A 19,598-nucleotide genomic window follows, 5' to 3' on the forward strand; every position below is an offset into this window, starting at 1 on the left:
ACTCAGTAATTGACGAGTATCTATAATTTCTATCGTTAATTTATCATCGATTTTTTATATTGCATTAAAATGTGATGACGGAATAATCGCAGAGTGCCTATTTGTCTTTTAGATAATATGTGTGTAACACTTGCTATTACCGCAGAATCAATAATCAATTCACGAAGAACTGCCGTTGTCAAAATTCGAAGCGAAACGTCGAAAGGTAAGTGAAAATATCTCGCAATGTGTTACGACAGACAAAGATCTAAACATAACATGTTAAATAAACGAATGTCTTATGTCACACACATACACACACACACACACACACATACTGTCTGAACTATTTATATTTCATTGAGAACTCCGCTTTTACCGTTCCTGTTGCGATCAATCAATTTTTGCTATCTCATAGTGGCATAAATTGAATTGCATTAATCCTTTGAGTACTCTTGGCGCACATATGCACTCAGAGAAAGAAGTTTATTTTGGCCTGTGAACGTATATATACGCCCACAGCGCTTGTTACTACTATTTTTATTTCAGCCACACTTAATCTATCTGACTATCAATCTTGATAACTTTTTTTTCAAATATTGTCTACGCGGCATAAAATCGAAATCATGTGTGATCTTTTTATCCTCTATTGTCTTTTTAACAATGTGAAATAGAAAGTATATCGCTAACAGACACCAACTTATGAGTGTTTTTTCATTGCGTTGTTTCGTACCAAAAGGATTAACGTAAACAAAAAGGATAAAAAATAATATAATTATTTCTATTGATTTAATATTATCTGCATCTCTATTGTTTTTTGTTATTAATGAAATGACATCAGCTTACGTATTTTTTTATTTTCAAACATAAATACTATATTTAATACCAAGATCAATTAAGATTTGCATAAAAGTATTATAATTGATAATGCGGCAAAGACGCGCTGCAAAGCGATTGCAAATTGGAAATGGATTATTTGTGATGCAAATTTGATATTTAGAGTAACTCGAGAAACGCCCATGAACGATTAAGCTCAAATCTCTTCTAGTCGTTACAATTCGATGCACAGATGATACCAATTATCTTGTTAATACGCGGAACATAAAATACAGTTCTTCAATGATATCTACGACTAATCGAATCTCTCCGCTCTCCGCGAATCGGGACATAAGTTGGCGTCTGTTAACAACATACTTTCTATTCCACATCGTTGAAAAGACAATAGAGGATAAAAAGATCATCACACATAATTTCGATTTTATTCCGCGTAGACAATATTTGAAAAAAAAATAAAAGTTATCAAGACTGTTGTCAGATATATTAAATAATTATTTAACTCACAATCAAGATAAATATGAAAAATTTTAATATTATAATTTAACAAAATTTTGAAGTGTTAAAAATTAAAGATATAAATCACCAGTGTTTTAAAATAACTACATTTATACAAGCGGCAAAAATTTTATTTTACTTATTGAAACGTTTTTTTAAGTTAAAATTATTGACGGCTATTTTGTGAGAAATTTGTTATTAAAATTTTCTTATTTTTTCTGCTTTTACCGCGTTCTCTTCTTTCTTTTTATTCATATCATCCTTTTCTTATAAGTATAATTTTAAAAGTAAGATGTTCTTACTTTCGCTATCTATTAATCATATGACAAATAAAAAAAGGAGAAAAATGGAGATAAATGCATCAATAAGCGAGATCGATATTCTAAAAAGATAGTACGCATCCGGCGACTTTCATTCGCGTGATGTGACTCGAGAATAAAAAATGACACCTCAAGTCTTACCTTTTCCGCCTTTCTACGATGCATTTTACAAAGTACGTCCGACGTACAATACGTAATGACATTTTACACCGTGATTTTTGGCCCGCATTCGTAACAAGTTTGTTAACGCGATGAAACTTGAAGAAAGTAAATTAACGATTCCAGGATGCAACGCTTTGCGGCCTGACACAGTAAAATGGAAATAACATCCGTATTATTCGATGGCATTCGTATGGTTTCATCTTACGACACGTTCTAATGTATCGTTGCATCTTCCACGTTATGTGATTTTATTTGCCTGTCAATATTATTTGTCAATGTAATTGTCACTTAATCATACATATTAGAAATATTGACACAGCTGCCTGTTGCACAGCTACAGCGTTTAAAATCGCAGAGTACATTGTAACGATCATAAAATCATAGATTTTAAATCATAATTTTAATCGGGCATTTAATGACCATTAATTTAACACAAAATTAAGTCTAATTAATATCAGAAAAAGTACAAAGTTGAAAGTATTTTGACTTTATATATTGATGTATTTTTTCTTATTTTTTAATTATTTAAAATTCGAATTTTGCATGATGAAAAATAATAAAATCTACCTATATAAATATTCAATAGATCTGTATGTGCAACATAATTGCACGTGCGTGAAATTTGACAGACGCAACCCGGCAAAGTAGATGTCACTTTCTTGTTGATCGGCAAAGTGGGAGTTCGTATAAAGAGAGGATATATTCCATAGCGATGGTCAGTGAGTTTAGTGAGAGTGCCGTGATCATTTCACCGTTCTACCGCGAAAGTCAAATATGAAGGTACGCGCTTCACAATCACTGTGCATCGTTCTATTTCTCTTGTGCAGATGTGTGAAGTGTTAATTAATATTTAAATCAATTAGAAATATCAGAGACTAATTATTAATCTTAATTTTTCATTTATGTCTAATTATTTTATGTGATTAACGTTTATTGATCGCAGCACATTTCTTACAAAATATGAATAAATCTTCGCAAATTTGACGATGAGCAATTGAAAATCGTCATAATTCTTTTCCTCGAATGATCGATATGGAATTGTTTCTTCGAATACTCGGCTACTAATTTCTTTTATGTTATTATCATCTGCCGTAAATGGATTTCACGCTATGCCACGCGAGAACAAGACGCCTTCTTTTTCACGTGAAAGTTTTCTGACCGTAACCTTCCTTTGCCGTACTCGCTGCAGTGAGTTTCACATGCAACAATGAGGAGAATTATGCGGAACAGTTCCTTAACAAAGATCGCAAACCATGAAGAGAGATAATTACTGCAGCTAATACGTTTATTGAAAGCAGTTTGTATCCGTGTATTTTTTTTCACTTTCCATAGAACATAGACAAACTTTGAATTAATTTGAGTTAAATTATTTAATGAGAGCATAAAAGATTTAATGTAACTGAATAGCTTCTGCATATGATTACAAATTTCCTTTGATTAAAACTATGTCTTAAATCATTTTGAACGGCTCATCGTATATGTGTCAGTTTTTATCATTAACAAGTTTTTATTTGCAAAGAGAAAGTATGAATTATTCATAAATATCATCACTTTAGACAGTTTATGAATACTTTAAAAGTTCGTGGATTGACTATAAAATCACTAGAAAGTTAAATTTTGGCGCTTGTGTTTTTTTCCATGTCGTAGTAAAATTTATTCTTAAATTAAATCGCCTCTAAACTATGACAACGCACGTCTAATGTGACAAAGTGAAAAAGCGTTGACAAACGAGTGATATAACGCAAGCGAGTCTTATATCTCCACAAAGACCTCTGTTCCGGAAGTTTATCTTGTCATTGTTAGTTCAGCACCTTTCTATTTTGCTAAGGAGAATTGCTTTCGTTTGAAAGACGCAATTTTGCGGAAGTTGGAATATTTATTAGCGATCATTTGGCCGCGGTTTTTTAGAAATCGGCAAGAATGCGCACGGCTAAGTGGTCACAGGCAAAATAGGTCAGCCGATGGCTCTATGCATGCAAGATCAAGGTTACGGCGATCACTCTCGTTCGTTCAGATACTTCAATTCCCGTTGAAACGATTCTATTTTTTCTCGTCTCAGTGCGTTCTCTTCCTCCAAATTATTGAAATCCGAAATTATCGCTGCTTTCATTTTTTGTTCGTTGTTTGACGAAGCAATGATTCTGTTCGCTGACACGAAAAATGCGATTACGATATTGAATCCGGAACAAGGAAAATGGAAAACAGAAAATTCGACAGAAAACGATGATAATTGTGCGACTTAAATCTGCGTTTTATTACTAAATTAGCAATTAATGTTATTGGTGTCATGGTATCTACGTGAAATCATCATTCGCGATCTTTTCTTCAAGTCATGTATGGCGATTCACAACGCACTCGCCGGTAGTCGCGTGACTTTCACCTGGAGTCGCTCCACTTGCGGCACTCGCATTGATACACTCCACGCTTGAACAATTCGGAAATCAACACTTGACCCTCAAAACATAATTTGATTATGACGAAATACCCTAAATATCGCGGCCTCTAGAAATATTTATCATTAATTATCTAATGCTATCGCATGTAGTCGCTCAGTTGATGATAATATTTAATTAATTGATAATATTTGTTTATATAAAATAATAACAATATTTTATATGTGCTTCGTAATTTTTCTTCGTACTTGATATAATAGATAATCGCTTAATGTTCGAGAAATTTACTAGTAAATTGTAATTCACCGTGCTTGTTGCTTCGTCGTGCATTTCAGTTGACGGAACTCTTGATAATTACATGGTGCTCAATAATTGTGGCTCGGTCGGAAGCTGTGGAGAACGAGCAGGAAACGTTGTTGAAGAAGGCGGCCGAACAGCTCGAGCGATTAGCACCGTTTCGGAGAATAGCGGAGACTCCAGAGGAATCCGATGTCTCTAAGTTGTTAGAGGCATGGAAAGCTTCAGTGGATCAAAACAATTTAGATGGAAAGAACGATGATAGTCAGGGTGTACCTTGGGAAGTGCTTGAGATCCTCCCTGAACAAACGGAGGAACAAACGGAGGAACAAACGATAACGGACGCGGCAAAGCGGATCGACGACGAAAAGATGATAACGATCGGCGTTATCGCCGATCCGAAATTCGCCGCGATGATGCAGGAGAGAGTGAAAAGAGGCTACAATGCCGGCTCCGGAAGTCTTCTGACTAGCATAGCGGGTGGAGTGTTAAGTGGCATTGCGAGTACATCGAGTGGTTCCGCAGCGCAAGCATCGGTGGGTAGCAGTCAGCAGAAACCGGTGTATGGCACACCAGCGGAACACACTTATTCGGTAATTATTATTTTATTCAAATATTCGTTTTACTTCGTTTATTTTGGGGGGGGGGAGAAATAATGCATAATGTATGATTTTTATTGCGCGAAACGCGTTACTCAATAATGAATGATTAAATTCAACGTTATCTAGAAAATGAAATCAAAACAGAAAATTCGAGCGAAAGATGAAAAGATTGAATTTGTGTTGATTTTTCGTGTGATTATACAAGAATGACGTGATGTAAGTTTTTTTTTCTCTAGTACGAAGCGAAACCTTTCGGACCTTGGGATTTCAAGAAGGCGATTTTCGGCACGCTATTCCAAGCTCTCAAAGCGATAGGCGGCGGCGTAATAGCTTTGAAGGGTCAATTAGTAAAGGGCAGTAGTTACCTGTTAGCTGGTAAAAGCAAAGTTTTCTACAAAGCCGGGGATGTTATCACATCTCTCGGTAAGAAGCTGGCGGCTAGCGCGATAACGGAACCGAAACCTTATCCACCGGATACTTACTACGATCATCCGCCAAATATAGGTAAGCGACAATCTTTATTGAGCAATTTATCGAATTTTTACGATCATGATAGCAATAGATCAATTAGAAAATTGTCGAAGAACGAGATTGCACATAATAATACATATTTTGTTAAAAACATATGCTGTTAAAAACTTGATTTGCTTTCTATTGTACGCACACTTTATCTACGCCTCGTACAAATCGATTAGTTGTGGAAATCGATCGAAGATGTAATTTTATACTTAGAAATAGCAGACCACATAGAAAGTTATTTTAGCAACGAGCCAATTCAACTAGGATATTTGCGATAATCACACGTTCGATGCCTAACCAGTATTATTCATAGATCTGTTCAAGGAGCAACAACAATCGAAGCTTATAATCGATGAAAAGTTCGCAGCAATTTAACTTGTCTTGTATAAAATTAGCACATTCTAAAGAGATTTTCATTATTTATAGTATTTTGCATCTGCAGTCTTATAATTACAGTCTATTTAAGTATTTACTTCTTTTTTTATGCAATAATGTAATGTTTCTTTCATGCTAACGTTAATGCATGATTATATATTATTTTTCGAACAACAGGACACGATTCTCACTACCAAGGACCACTGCCAGGCTCCGATGATTACTCCGGAGCACCTAATGATTATACTGTACACAAAGTCTATGGCTTGCCGACAGATGGTAGGTTTCATTCTTATATAAATAATTGTAACATTGCAAAATTTTTGGATTGTATTCCATTTCTGTATCTTTGTGCTTTTCTACAATGCTGGCAATTAATATTCAAAGTAGCGATTACGTGCTAACGAATCTAATTACTTTCTTCTAATATTTCTGGCAATAAATTAAGCAATTAATTTTAAAAATAACAATTTGAGTTGGAAACCAACAAGCCTTATTTTTCTCGATTTTACAATAGTTAAATACAAAACGTTTTCTCTCTTATAACTTATTAAACGTATAATATAGAAATCGAGAATCGCTTTCACAAATAAATTCCGCTACCATGTGCCAGCTGACAATTATAATATTTTTGCCTTTACCAGAAGGCGTGTGTCAACGCTTTCGATATTTCCTTAAAACTTGCTTGATGATACTCAATTTTCCCTCTCCGTATCGCACGTCGTTATCGTCGAACTGCGCAGTGAATGTCAATGTGCTCCTTCCGGAAGAATGCCTCTCACGATTCCCTACCTCGTACATGTACCAGCACGCGATCTTTCACTTTCCCCAAAAGTTGCCTGGCAGGCAATTACGATAAAACCTGTCTTCTGACATACTTTTATTGTATATGGCGTCAATAAATAACATGTCAAAATTTTTCTTTTAGCAAAAATATATATTATTTAGAAACTGTTTGGTAAAATAATGCTTATGATGATTATCTGATAATTCGGATATTGTATCAGAGAAAAATTATGGAAAACATTCTTCTACGTTGTTATTGTGTCCCTCACGAAATTCACGTTTGTCAAACAACAAGTCCTACGCATTATCTTCTACTGCGATGAACTCTGTAGTTTCCTGCGAATATGTGTACTATTGGATGTCTGAATTGAATGAATTGAACCTCACACTTGGCACTTGCTCGACCGACACGTTGTGATACCCTTGGCGCACTCAACGTGTTTAATCAATTTTGACAGTGTCTGCTTATATGCTCCAACTTGACTAACGAACTTGTACTTAACACTAAAGCACCGAATAAGCTCACCGACGAGACTGACAGACGTCACGTTCACAGACAAGGCGGGCGGCCTGCTGATCGCAACGCCAATGAAATCTGATCTGGACGGACACAACGAGCAACATACGAATGTGGCAGTGTCCGAAACATCAGATCTGACCAAATTAGAAGAGAGTTTCGGCGGTCCAGCCAAGGGCTCCGCCATTACGAATTTTTTCAACAGCTTGCCGAAAGGTAGCATTGGACTCAAGGATCAGGCCGTCGTCGGTCAAAACAACGATGTGGAATCTTATCCTCCGGCGCAGCATCCAAGTCCGACCTACGGTGCACCGGACCATTCCACGAATTACGACAATCCAGCGCAAAATTATAACAACCCAGTGCAAAACTATGAGCAGAACTACGTTCAGGACAATGCTTATCAACAGCCAGAGCTACCGCAAACCACACTGCCGCACCATTACATCCCGAATCTCGGCGATCCGAATTTGTCCATCCAGCCGAGCGTGGAGTACTCGCCGTTGCATGTGCAGCAGTATCAATATCCGAATCCGTTATTGAACTCGCCCAAGCTACCGCATGACGACGGCGGAACGTCGGTGTACACGAGTCTGTCCATCGACACCGAGCCTCAAATTTCATCCTTGAAAAGGCCTCTCTTAGATCATTCAAATGACCTTGATTTGCCCAAGTTGCAGCCGCACGTGAACTTTCACAGATACCCTCAGTTAGGGAACGATCTTCACGGTAGCTTGGGCGGTCCGCTGAGGATATCCCTTCTGAAGCCGATGCCGACAGCTTATTATTGGCACGGTGAAGGATCACTCATGCCGACGTCACCCCTCGGCATGTTGGATCACTTTCATAAAAGAAACGTTCTCCACAGGCGAACACTTGACAAACGGCTTGCGCGTCACTCGTTAGTGCAAAGGATGAGGTTTCATCAGTAAGATCAAAACAGGTAACGCGGCGATATAAATAAATGATAGACGAACACGGAAAATCATTCTTTTGGAAAAATTTATGAATGATTTATCAATCATCATGGTGAGCATGATGAATATTTCGGTGCCAAGATTTTTAATATTTGGGTACTTCAATCTTCATGATTTTTTATACCTACTTAACAATGTACTGACATGATGTTAAGGATAATTAGTAGGAAGAGATATAGAAAATTGTAATAATATTCCCATAATTATTAAATTATTTGATTTAATAGAAATAATATATTTATTTTAATAAAAATAAGAACAGATTTTTTCTGAATGTATCACATGTTCCAAAAGACTTAACAGTTATTTTAATATATGCACATGTACTTTTTTGTTGCAGTGGTCTATGCGTTTACGTATTATCCACATCCGGCCAGATACAGATACAGATTACCATATTGGCATTATAGACGATAAGAGCTTTTGGTATCGGCAATCGCATGAATTTCAGGAAATACGAGAGAGGAGTTGACCGGCAAAAAGGGATATATAGGATTCGATATTTTGAAGTTAAGACAAAAGAACATCCAAGTCTAAAAGAAAATTTATGCAGCATTGAAGTCCATAGTTCACACAAAAGTGTGTCGCACAGCTTTATAGCGAACATCTCGAAAATCTTCGAGAACTTGTTTATTGAGCTTGAATTTATTTCTCCGAATATTTTGTACATATTCCGGCTTATTGACAAAAATGATTATGTTTTTGATTCTGTAGCCGAATTGAAAACTTGACCCGAGAAATTATTTAAATAATTTCTCATTAGTTAACTAGGATTGCGAACAAGCATTACGATAATGTATTGTAATTTAATTTGTGATAAAAATTCTAAGCTTATTGCATTTCCTTTGTTCGCTATTTGTGAACGTAGCGGACTTGACTTAAACTTACGTAAGTCTTACTTAAGGAAAGTCTACGATGAGATCTACGATGTCTTACAGCCATGAACAAAGGTCTTATAATTAGTTAAATGTTATGTATATTTATGTTAGTTTCTTTTTTTTAAATAAATAAATGTAAAATTACTTTTGTATTAGATATCTTTTATATATACATTCTTTTATGTTAAGTTTTAATTTTATTAGAACAACATTTGTATAATAAAAATATTAATTATTTAAGATTTTAAAAATATCTTATGTAGCGCTCATTTCATATCGTTAGCAGTTGTCATTGTCAGGCGAAGATTTTAAGTTTATTATCGAATTATCTGCTTTTTTTTATTTTACAAGTTTACATTTATATATTTAATTAATTTTCGTCAATTTGTTGTCGACTTTTCTTTAAAGTCGAGGTGTGCTAATTTTCGTAAATTTATTAATTTTTTTTTAAATGGATGTCTAATAATATCTAAAGCAACTTGTTTATCAAAGAACCAGCAGTTTTGTTTTTAGAATACTTTTTAGAATACTTTTTAGAATACTTACTTACATTCTAAGTTTGTTCATGATAATGAGTAAACACTAGATTCAAAAATAATTTGATTATCTTGAGTCATACATTTATTTCAAAGGACAGCTACAATTGAATAAAACATTTTGTTTGTGAAATTTGATTTAAAAAAAACACAAAACAGCTTTACGAATTAATTTGTTTTTCCTGAAAAACTACAAGTGGAATTTTCTTGGTAGAGATTTTATCAACTATATTTGGAATTCTTCTGATTATGATAAGTAATTGCACAAAATTTTTGTTTTAAAATATTTATATAGAATGCTACGGTTTATTATATGTTTGCCTATCTGTTTTTGTTTATGAAATATTTTAGTTTTTCTACATCCAAGAAATATTTATTGTCTATAACTATACGTACACTATCGTGTCTAATCGCGTCCAAGTAATTTTTGTGGTATTATCGTCCATCGATAATATGATAAATTGCTTACTCATGTAGTTTCAAAAATAATATTAAGTGGCGCTACTGCATGACATTCTAGTATTCTATAACCTATATTGTACTGTAGTGTAAAAGAAATAGATCAACGTCAGTAAGACAAGTTGTTAATGGAATCGTGAAAAAAATTAATTTCGGAGCATAAAATTTAGTTACATTTTCTCCTAAGATTTGAACAAAAATTAAGGTATAGTTACATTTTAATAATGAATTATTACATACAGATACTTACAAGACAGAGCAAATGTTTTGTTGTCTTTTTCATCACTTTTTATATATTGACATATGTAAACATATCTTAAACTGTTTTTTTTAACCATAGTTACATTATGGATGATTATTACAATCTATAACCCATTTGTAGACATAATTACTTGTAATCTACATGCTGCAAAACATTGAATTACATAATTAATTATCTTTTACATGAATTATTTACAGCATAATGGGAGAACGAAAGGGAACAAATTTGTATTATCCACCGGATTATGATCCTCGTGCCGGTGGTCTCAACAAATTCCTAGGTACTCATGCATTACGTGAGCGAGCTCGGAAACTCCATATGGGCATCTTGATCATACGGTTTGAGATGCCCTATAATATATGGTGTAATGGATGTGGGAATCATATTGGCATGGGTGTTCGATATAATGCTGAAAAGACAAAGATTGGAATGTATTATAGCACACCGTTATATCAGTTTCGCATGAAATGTCATCTCTGCGACAACCACTTTGAGATAAAAACTGATCCTGCTGTAAGTCACAAGTGATAATAATATTAAATGTAAATAAATTGTTGTTTTTGTGACACTTAATCTAAAAAATATTTTTTTTATTCTAGAATTTGGACTATGTCATAGTAAGTGGTGCAAGACGTCAAGAAAATCGATGGGATCCTACACAGAATGAACAAGTAGTGCCTGAAACAAAAGAAGTGTCATGTAGATTATATGATGATGCAATGTACAAATTGGAACATGGTATGGAAGATAAAAAAGTAGCTAAATCCAGAGATTCAGCATTGGAAGGTGTGATAAATTTGAATGAAAATATCTGGAAAGATGATTATAGCTCAAATTGTGCAGTGAGAGCTTTATTTCGGGTATTAAAATTTATTTTCTAGTAACGTATTTATAATTTAGATTTGTGATTAGAATATTTAATTACTAATTATAAAATTAAATTTTTACTTATTCATACTTTTTAAATTACAGGAAAAGAAAAAGGAACTAAAGAAGAAACAATCTGAGGATCATACATTGTTAAAAAAGACAGGACTAGATATTAATTTAGTAAATGAACATAAGGATGACATTAAACTAGCTAAATTGCTCACTTATAAAAAAGGTATGATTATTTAGCATTTAAGTGTGTTAATATAGTGTATTAATATGTTAATATTATATAATAGTATTATATATTTATATACTTATATTTAAATATTTTTTTTTAGATGCAAAACACAAAAAGAGCACAAATTTAAAACAATTGGTCTCAATTGTAAGATCTAAAAATAATAAAAAAAAGATTGCTTCTTCAAATAACCGATTGAAAATGCAAAATCAGATGTCGCCAAAAATACAAGAGATAACAGACAGTCCTACTACTTCCAAATCCAGTAATTCGAGCACATCTTTGGTGAATTATGATAGTTCTAGTACTGAAAGTGATACTTAATACTTTAGCATTTTATATAATTACGAAAAAGACATGTATATGTGTTATATATATTATATATTTATTAATAAAAAATGTTATAAAAATGAATTTAATGATAAAATCTCTAAATTGAGATATATTAAATGAAGAATAAAAAGCAATACAATTTATTTTGATAAGAAATATATTTCAAGAATAATCATATCCATAACTGTCATAATACATGTTGGAAGAATGTTATTTAAAAAATTGAGATTTCAGCATCTAATAGAGAAACACATTCCTAACTATTCCTAATGTTATATAACATATATTAATTATTATTCTTATAATATGAATTCCTACAAATATAAGACAATATATCTCTTACAATAATTGAAAAAATGGAACTTGTATCAGATATCTACAATTTACAAAGAATAAATGTATTCTTTTATGTGCAATGCTTTCATCCATACTTAAACATCAATGGTAGGCTGTTGTTCAATAACTGCTGCTGTAGTAGATTGTGGCTGTTGCCTCTTTACCACATAAATCTTCTTATTAGAGAGACAAATAACATAGCAATGATTATTATAATTGATTGATATTTTTTCATATCCATCATGTGTAGGAAATGCTTTAGGATCAATGTTATTGGTCAATCTGACTAATCTAATAATGATATTTGCCACTCTCTCATCATTTTCTAGATCTCCTCCAGACTGTAACAAACAAAATATTCCATTTATTATTATAAATACAAAGATATTGTCATAAGTACTTTCTTACCGTTAATACAGCACCATCCTCAGTTAATACCAAGTATCCAATTTGATCAGGAATACGTTCCAATGCCAACATTTTCTACAAATGACAGCTTATATGAGATCAAGTGGCAATTTCATTATAAAAATTGTTATAAAATAGAAAACAAAATATATAGAGAAGATAACAATAGATAAGTAAATTGTAAATAAAAAATGCAGAATATTGAATACTGCAGTCATGTTGCATCTCACATCAGGTCGTAAATAAAATTAGAGCTGACAAAATGATAGAACGTAACTATAAATTCCTATATTCTATATTTGCTAACATTTATTTTTGACAGTTAAAATGATCTTATTCTAACCCCAACACAGTGGAAACAAATATTAAGCAAAGAAACCTGCAACTTACGTATGATAGCGTAAACGAATAAAGAGTGCATACACAACCTCAAGTAAATAAGTGTTGAAAGGTGTCTACGAGAGAATATTAATTACAGATGATCTTAACGATGTAAAAAAAAACGTTCTTTAAAAAATTCGTTGTGCGTCATTTACGTGCACACCTACGTGACGAACTCACTGCACACCACTGCCCTCTCGAGGACAAATTTTAATACTTCGTAAAGTTTCGAAAGATTCAAATCAGTCACAGTCACAAAAAGCATCGCGATTACAATAAACTCTGTTGTGAAATGTACTGCACCGCTGCAAACTTTCTAAAAATGGACATCCTTACTACATAAAATTAGAGTAAGTGTGAAGGAAATATCATAAATCTATAAATATTATTTGCATGCAATCTTCTCCAACAATTATTTAACGTACAACCACCATGAACATTTATCGCATCATGGACTTTGTTTCTATACATACTCGCCAAGTACTGTGTCAAAATTCAGATTTATTGATTTAATCTGGCGGTATAAATAATGTACGATATGAATATGATACGAATTTGCTACAGATGAAATGTACAAAGTAAGCTCTTGCTGTGTTACGCATTCCATAACAGCTCGATGTGAAATACACCGTATATTTTATTTGTACCAAATTTGTATCATATTCATATTATACATCATTTACGCCTCTAAACTAAGCCTTTCAATATGAATTTAATACGAATATACTTATATGTATATCAAAACGATCGATATAAAAACGTCAATAGATAATTTCTAGGTTATGTTGTATAGATTATTATCACACCGTTTAGCGAAGATTTTAAACAAATTTTATCATTGATTCCTGCTTTACCGTTAATAGAAATAATTATCATAAATAGGGATAATATACCGACAGAGAACACATAACAAAATCGTATAAAATAACTTCAATTATTCGTCGTTTGAGCGCATTTCATATTTCTCATTTCTCATAATATTAATATCGTAATGCATGCGTAGTGTATATATGATTTTTATGGCTGTCAATAATACATAAAAATATCGCACAACTTCAATTTGAGCAACAGATTTTCTAATCAATTTAATCTTGACATTTTCTTAGCAAAAATAAAATTATAAGCGATTCTATGAAAAAGTAATTTAGCGAATAAACAAGCAACATAACACAGCATTTTTCAGCTAATGTAAAATAGACTTTAATGAAATTTTAATTTGAGGCTTAGTTATGCCGAATATATGACATTAAAAATTAAAAAATTGCGGAAAATGATAATCTTTCTGGGCATTTTTGATCAGGAAAAATCGACTCTAAATTTATTAAAGAATCTGCAAATCCCACTGTTATGCGTGTGAAGAAATAAGACAAAGTATACGTAGTGAGAAAAACAAATCTGTTTTCCGAGTGTATGTCTATTTTCTTTATTAACATCTTGCGTACGTAGATGAAAAAAACAGGGGCGGTAAGTGTCGCGCAGGACGATCGCGCGGATGACACGCTTGCGCAACGCTCGTGCCAGTGGTTCTCCGTAAACGCGACTATACCTAACGTCACTCGTCGCGCGTCTGCCAAGCGCGACTGTCGCTGGTATACATGCGAGGCGTGCTTACATACGCCCTTCGCGCGCTGCGGACCACGTGGTGCTAGTTGAGTCGCATTCGATTCTCGATCGACTAGTTTCAAAGTGCGCAACTTTCAGAAGTAACTTCACGTAACTCGAGCTTCGTTTCCACAATTGCACTTTCGGCACGGAGAAACGTATTGCACGGCGTAAATCATCGATGTAAAAGCCATGCAAACGCGCGAATAATAAGTTCCATCGAAATTCGGGTTTCCGGCGAGTGCAGTCCGCGCGCGGTGACATGCCGGTGAGGAGCCGCTATTGATTCTCCGTCCAAGTGCGTGCCAGTGCGGTGATATGTCCAGGAGGAAACAGGCGAAACCTCGATCTCTCAAGCGTAAGTCATCATGATATATTTTAGATTTACTCGGTATGAATATTTCGATTATTGATATTTCCTCTCGACATCGATTGGCGAACTCGACAATGATTCGTAGAAATAAAAAGTAAAAAAGATTTATAAATGATGACAAATGATATGACCAAGCTACCATAACCTATTATACATACTGCTACTTTTATTTGTCATTGCCAAAAAATATTTGAATGGCAAATTCTTTGACATGTTTGTAAATTACTGTTGTATATTGAGAATTTGATACAATTTTTATATTTTTGTCATTGAATGTTTTTAAAAAACGAGTATTTATATAGATCTAGAAATTTTTAAGATTTTTACATTATTAGAATTAAAATAAGATAAATATATAATATTTTGATATATCTATATTTTCAAAGGCATTATTTGTTTAAATATTCATTAAAATTTATAATAATATCAAACTTTATCTATCATGAAAGAATAAAGTTTTACGTATAAACTTGAAAAAAAAAATCAAAATAAGTCAAACATAAAGATTTGCCCTGGGTGGCAACTGTTTTACAAGATTAAGGTTCATGAGTTCTCTTTATGTTAGAAAGACACGCAAATAATAGCGAAGTTTTTCGCAAGAATCATTTGTGTGAAGACTTTTGTGTATGAAGGGCAAAAAGAAGTCGGGCTAAAAGCGTCCTTCACAAAACTCCGAGGCACGTGCAACCATATCCAGACATAAAAGTAACATACGATACGACTGCCAAAAGCCACAGAACCTTTTGTCACAGAAATTCTACCTCTATAATTTATAACACTGTAGTAATTAAAATTTATCAAAGACAAAGTTATTCAAGTGGCTTCAGAATTTGAAAACTTTAACATTTTTATCATTGTACATCATATTTTGTAATTTTACATCATAATATTTTATAATTTAATTTGATCGCTAAATACGAGATGGGATTTAATTCGTGATATAATTAAAAAGGGAATAAATACAAATTCTAAAATGTGAAATATTTTTTTACGCAAAATTTTATTTTTAAGAAAATATAATTAAAAAGTTTGTCGGATGCACGTGTGTTATTATATATAAGCCCTTCATACACTTGTTTATATATTTACCTGTTTCTCTATTTTTATTTGTATTTGTGCAAAACAAGGAGTATATAAATATATTATTTGCTAAGGAATTATGTCAGATTATTGATTGATATCTTACTAATTTTATAAATTAGTTTTACATATAGGTTTTTTAAATGAGAAAATATGTATATATCCTATCTAATTGCTCGATTTCACAAAAAGATTTTAACTTTCTCAATTTTTTTGTTCACAATATCAATTATTGAGTCGCGGCATTTGTACATCAATCCAACGCGATGAATAGTGAAGAACAGAGACAGATAGAATAGTAGAAATTTCTGGGTAACTTTTGCTCCAACATGCCAGGGTGCTGGATTGTTGGAGCAGGTCGAAAGCATACGTGCAATCAGATAACTGAAACACAGTTGCCACAGAGAATGGTGGAAAGTGGAGGAGATGAAGGAGAAGTGACAGGAGTGCGACAAAGAGGGAAAACAGCGAATCAGACAAAGAGGCGAATTGTAAATGCAGAATAAACAGGGAAGTGCGGAGAAATGCAGGGAGCGAGACAAATAGATGTAGAAAGGGAAACGACGAGAGGGAGAAACGCGTGTTCGAATGAGGGAGGGAGAGGATTGAGGGCTGATCAAACGCGGAGGGTAAAAGGAGAGGACAGGAAGCGCTTCACCGCGAAGCGTTAGATAGAAGGAGAGATAGAGAGAAAGACGTCAACAGAGGTGAACGGTTATAGGTAGAAAGAGAGGCAATAAGTACGCGGGGTGGATAGAGGGAAAGATAGAGGGAGAAGCAGAGTCAGTAGTCAGCCAGGATGGAATTAGGTGGAAGCCCGCGGGAGTCCGGCGCTCATCCCCGGGGAATCCCCGGCCTCTGTAATCACCAGTTCGCCTATCCTATCCAATTCTGGTCGCACTCCTCTCGTCCTCCTCGTCCTGCACCTCCTTTCGCGCGCGCATCTCGTGTCTCCAGCCTTCCAACTTCCCTCACCCTCTCTTTTTCACTCTGTTTCGTTTCCGCCGTCACTTTCTCTCTTTTTCTTTGAACCCGCTACTTCTTCAAGTCTTCCTTCGTTTCTCTCCCACGCAACAGTTTCTTTTCCCCCGTCGTTAATTTACAATTTCTTCTTAACACACTTTCTGTAGATCCTTTTTATCGCAAGAAATTATTCCAGTCCTCGCGATGAGCAATGAATAAAGTAGTTCAGAACTAGAATGCACTGAATCTATTAGTTGTAGATAGATTTTTATATTTGACATGAATATTGTAAATTATAAATTTTGTCAATCCTAGCTTGAAACACTCTTTTTTACGTTTACTACAAATACCAAAATTGTACAAGCGCGCGATAACTATATGCGATATCATGTATATGGTCCTTTTTCCGCGAAATTGCGATCGTGCTGCGATACTCGTATCATTTCTCGTTTGTCGGCGGGATCGACGATTGAGTGGAAAGTTTCGCGTTACTCGTTTCGAGCCGGCTACTGTTCGGTAGCCGGTCACATCCGAATTCCAATAGCGGACGTAAAAGGCACTCGACTACCGAAATATTGGCGTTGGTAGGATTGATGAGGGAAGAGTTTCGTAAATCACGATTTAGATGGGATGAATATCTAACGATCTTTGCTTCACAAGATATCAGCTGTTTCTAATCCTTAATGATTTATTTCAGATTATATCATAAATTCTTCGAAATAGGAAAATTAGACACAAAAATATAATAATTATTCGTCGCAATATTTTAATTTCCAATATTAAATAATTTTGGAATAATGGCTTAAGTTTTAATACGTTAAATTAATTACGTATTTCAATGTAGTACTACGATAATCGGTATTTATAACAAATCTAAACATCCGGCAGCGATAGCATTTCCGGTATACATCGATAACATAAAAATATCGCAAACACTGTATTGCGCGTTTACTTGTTTGTTGCGGTAAATAAACCGTCATCTTTTATCGGATCACGCCGACTGCCATCGCGCGGTTAGGACGTCACGAGCCAGTGGTTAGCCACGAAATAGCAAGCTGGACCGATACTATTGCCAGCGTAGTGATATAGGGTGTTGCTAATTAATGCACGATAATGAACCTGCGCGCGACCGAAGCCGTATTAATGGATTCCAATGCCCCCGTCATAACGTGGACAACCGGTAGGTAGCAGTTGAACGGAGGATAATTGCGTTAATGGGAATATATCGGGTTGCATCGACAGGTCTCGGGTTGTTCTGATTTGTATTTCAAATATTTCTCTCGAACCTAAATGAAAGACACATAGAAGCATCGATCAAACCTTTTTTTTACGTCGAGATGAAGCGCCAGTAATGAATAGAATTACATTTGAGTTCTTTTTTTTTTGGAATTTTATTAACATGAAATATATTGCTAAATAAATACTGGAATACTGGAATCGTCATTTCTATCGTATGTAATTATCAGTTTGATGGGAAAAATATGCGGAAAAAGAGATGAAAAATTATGCAAGTATGTATTTGCAAAGTTAAATTCTATATTAATAATACTTTTATATACAGAAACGGTTATTACGGAAACTACAAAATGCGAGGCCAATGGTTAGAGAAATCTTAATTTATCAATCTGTACAGTGCGTTATTAGAGCTGCATAATGTATCATATGTAAATCTGATTGCTAGCGTGCATATGCATTTCTGACGGCAAGTATGAAGGAACGACTAAATATACTCGATATATAAGCGCATTATAATTGGTGAGTAGGACGCAATGACCTGAATCATGTGCATTATGCCTCAGGAACGTGATTGTAATTTGTGCGTGTTCGCATAAATGCATAATTATCGTCCCAGAATTAATTTACACACGCAGAAATGATTAACGATCCAAAGCTGGAGCGGCGCTTGCTTATCGATGGTTATTATTTCCCTCCCTTTTCCTGCGCTAAACATTAGAACTAGAATACGATCAGTCGCATTGAAGACGCAAAATAAAAATTATTAATAAATCGCGTCTGCACTAATCGCTTAAATAAGAGTTTTATAAGAAATTTATATCGGAAATTAATTAATAATTCATTAATAATAATATTCATTATAATAACTGTGATTGTTTTATGTTAGCATTCTCAAATTTTTAACGAAGCAGAATATTTTTATCTCAACATTTTATGTATCGATGACACTCTCTTTCGATCGCAATGGTAGAGAAATATTCGCGACAGACAAGAGGCAGCCGCGTTTCTGGTGTAATGTAAATTTCCGACTTAGCGTTTTAAGCCATTTAATCGTGGCTCCTCTAAAACTTAAGCCGCTATTAGTTTTTGCAGTGACAGCACTAAGTCCTCACCGGCGGTCATAATCGTTATAACGCGCCCGCTAACTCGGATTAAGTTATCGGCCTCTCGTTAAATTATTGTCTACGAAGCGTACGCAGCTTCTGCATCGCACGGTATCCAATTACATCCGCCGCTTGTCTCTCATTAAATTTCAATAAGTAATTTGTCGTCACCAGAGTATAAATTAAACACGCTACCATTACTCTTTAGTCTGAATAGAAAATTTTGCATATCTTTTTTCTAACAATATTAATTTTGTATTTCAAAATTATTTTGTATT

The 19,598-nt window shown here is 34.1% G+C and overlaps 4 protein-coding genes across 7 annotated transcripts in view; 3 read left to right on the forward strand and 1 right to left on the reverse strand.

Moving 5' to 3' along the window:
* Window positions 1-1,694: 1,694 nt before the first annotated feature.
* LOC105669719 (uncharacterized) lies at window positions 1,695-9,294 on the forward strand. Of its 2 annotated transcripts, XM_067351639.1 has the most exons (6): window positions 1,695-2,573; window positions 4,522-5,076; window positions 5,322-5,589; window positions 6,157-6,258; window positions 7,322-8,225; window positions 8,600-9,294. In XM_067351639.1, the coding sequence occupies exons 1-5, from the start codon at window positions 2,568-2,570 to the stop codon at window positions 8,212-8,214; spliced, it is 1,824 nt and encodes a 607-aa protein (XP_067207740.1). In that variant the 5' UTR covers window positions 1,695-2,567; the 3' UTR covers window positions 8,215-8,225; window positions 8,600-9,294. The 2 variants fall into 2 exon arrangements, with proteins under 2 accessions (XP_067207740.1, XP_067207739.1); XM_067351638.1 differs by having other exon boundaries at window positions 7,322-9,294.
* An 889-nt stretch (window positions 9,295-10,183) lies between these two features.
* LOC105669729 (coiled-coil domain-containing protein 130 homolog) lies at window positions 10,184-11,981 on the forward strand. The gene is made up of 5 exons (XM_012362829.2): window positions 10,184-10,337; window positions 10,592-10,907; window positions 10,994-11,254; window positions 11,367-11,499; window positions 11,606-11,981. Exons 2-5 carry the CDS (start codon window positions 10,596-10,598, stop codon window positions 11,827-11,829), a joined length of 930 nt encoding a protein of 309 aa, XP_012218252.1. The 5' UTR covers window positions 10,184-10,337; window positions 10,592-10,595; the 3' UTR covers window positions 11,830-11,981.
* On the reverse strand, window positions 11,978-13,174 carry Lamtor4 (Late endosomal/lysosomal adaptor, MAPK and MTOR activator 4). Of its 2 annotated transcripts, none has more exons than XM_012363025.2 (3): window positions 13,011-13,174; window positions 12,583-12,657; window positions 11,978-12,515 (listed from the first exon to the last, which is right to left on the reverse strand). In XM_012363025.2, exons 2-3 carry the CDS (start codon window positions 12,652-12,654, stop codon window positions 12,270-12,272), a joined length of 318 nt encoding a protein of 105 aa, XP_012218448.1. In that variant the 5' UTR covers window positions 12,655-12,657; window positions 13,011-13,174; the 3' UTR covers window positions 11,978-12,269. The 2 variants fall into 2 exon arrangements, with proteins under 2 accessions (XP_012218448.1, XP_012218447.1); XM_012363024.2 differs by having other exon boundaries at window positions 12,973-13,174.
* A 1,328-nt stretch (window positions 13,175-14,502) lies between these two features.
* The window catches only part of L (zinc finger protein Lobe), a 73,712-nt gene continuing 68,616 nt past the window's right edge, over window positions 14,503-19,598 (forward strand). Inside the window, exon 1 of one of the 2 annotated variants that reach the window (XM_012363021.2) lies at window positions 14,503-14,923. In XM_012363021.2, coding sequence (XP_012218444.2) covers window positions 14,884-14,923 — 40 coding nt within the window. In that variant the 5' untranslated portion in view covers window positions 14,503-14,883. The remainder of the gene's footprint in view (window positions 14,924-19,598) is intronic. The other variant, XM_012363022.2, reaches the window with a different exon arrangement.

The sequence above is a fragment of the Linepithema humile genome, chromosome 3 (assembly GCF_040581485.1).
Source record: "Linepithema humile isolate Giens D197 chromosome 3, Lhum_UNIL_v1.0, whole genome shotgun sequence".
Taxonomy (NCBI): domain Eukaryota; kingdom Metazoa; phylum Arthropoda; class Insecta; order Hymenoptera; family Formicidae; genus Linepithema; species Linepithema humile.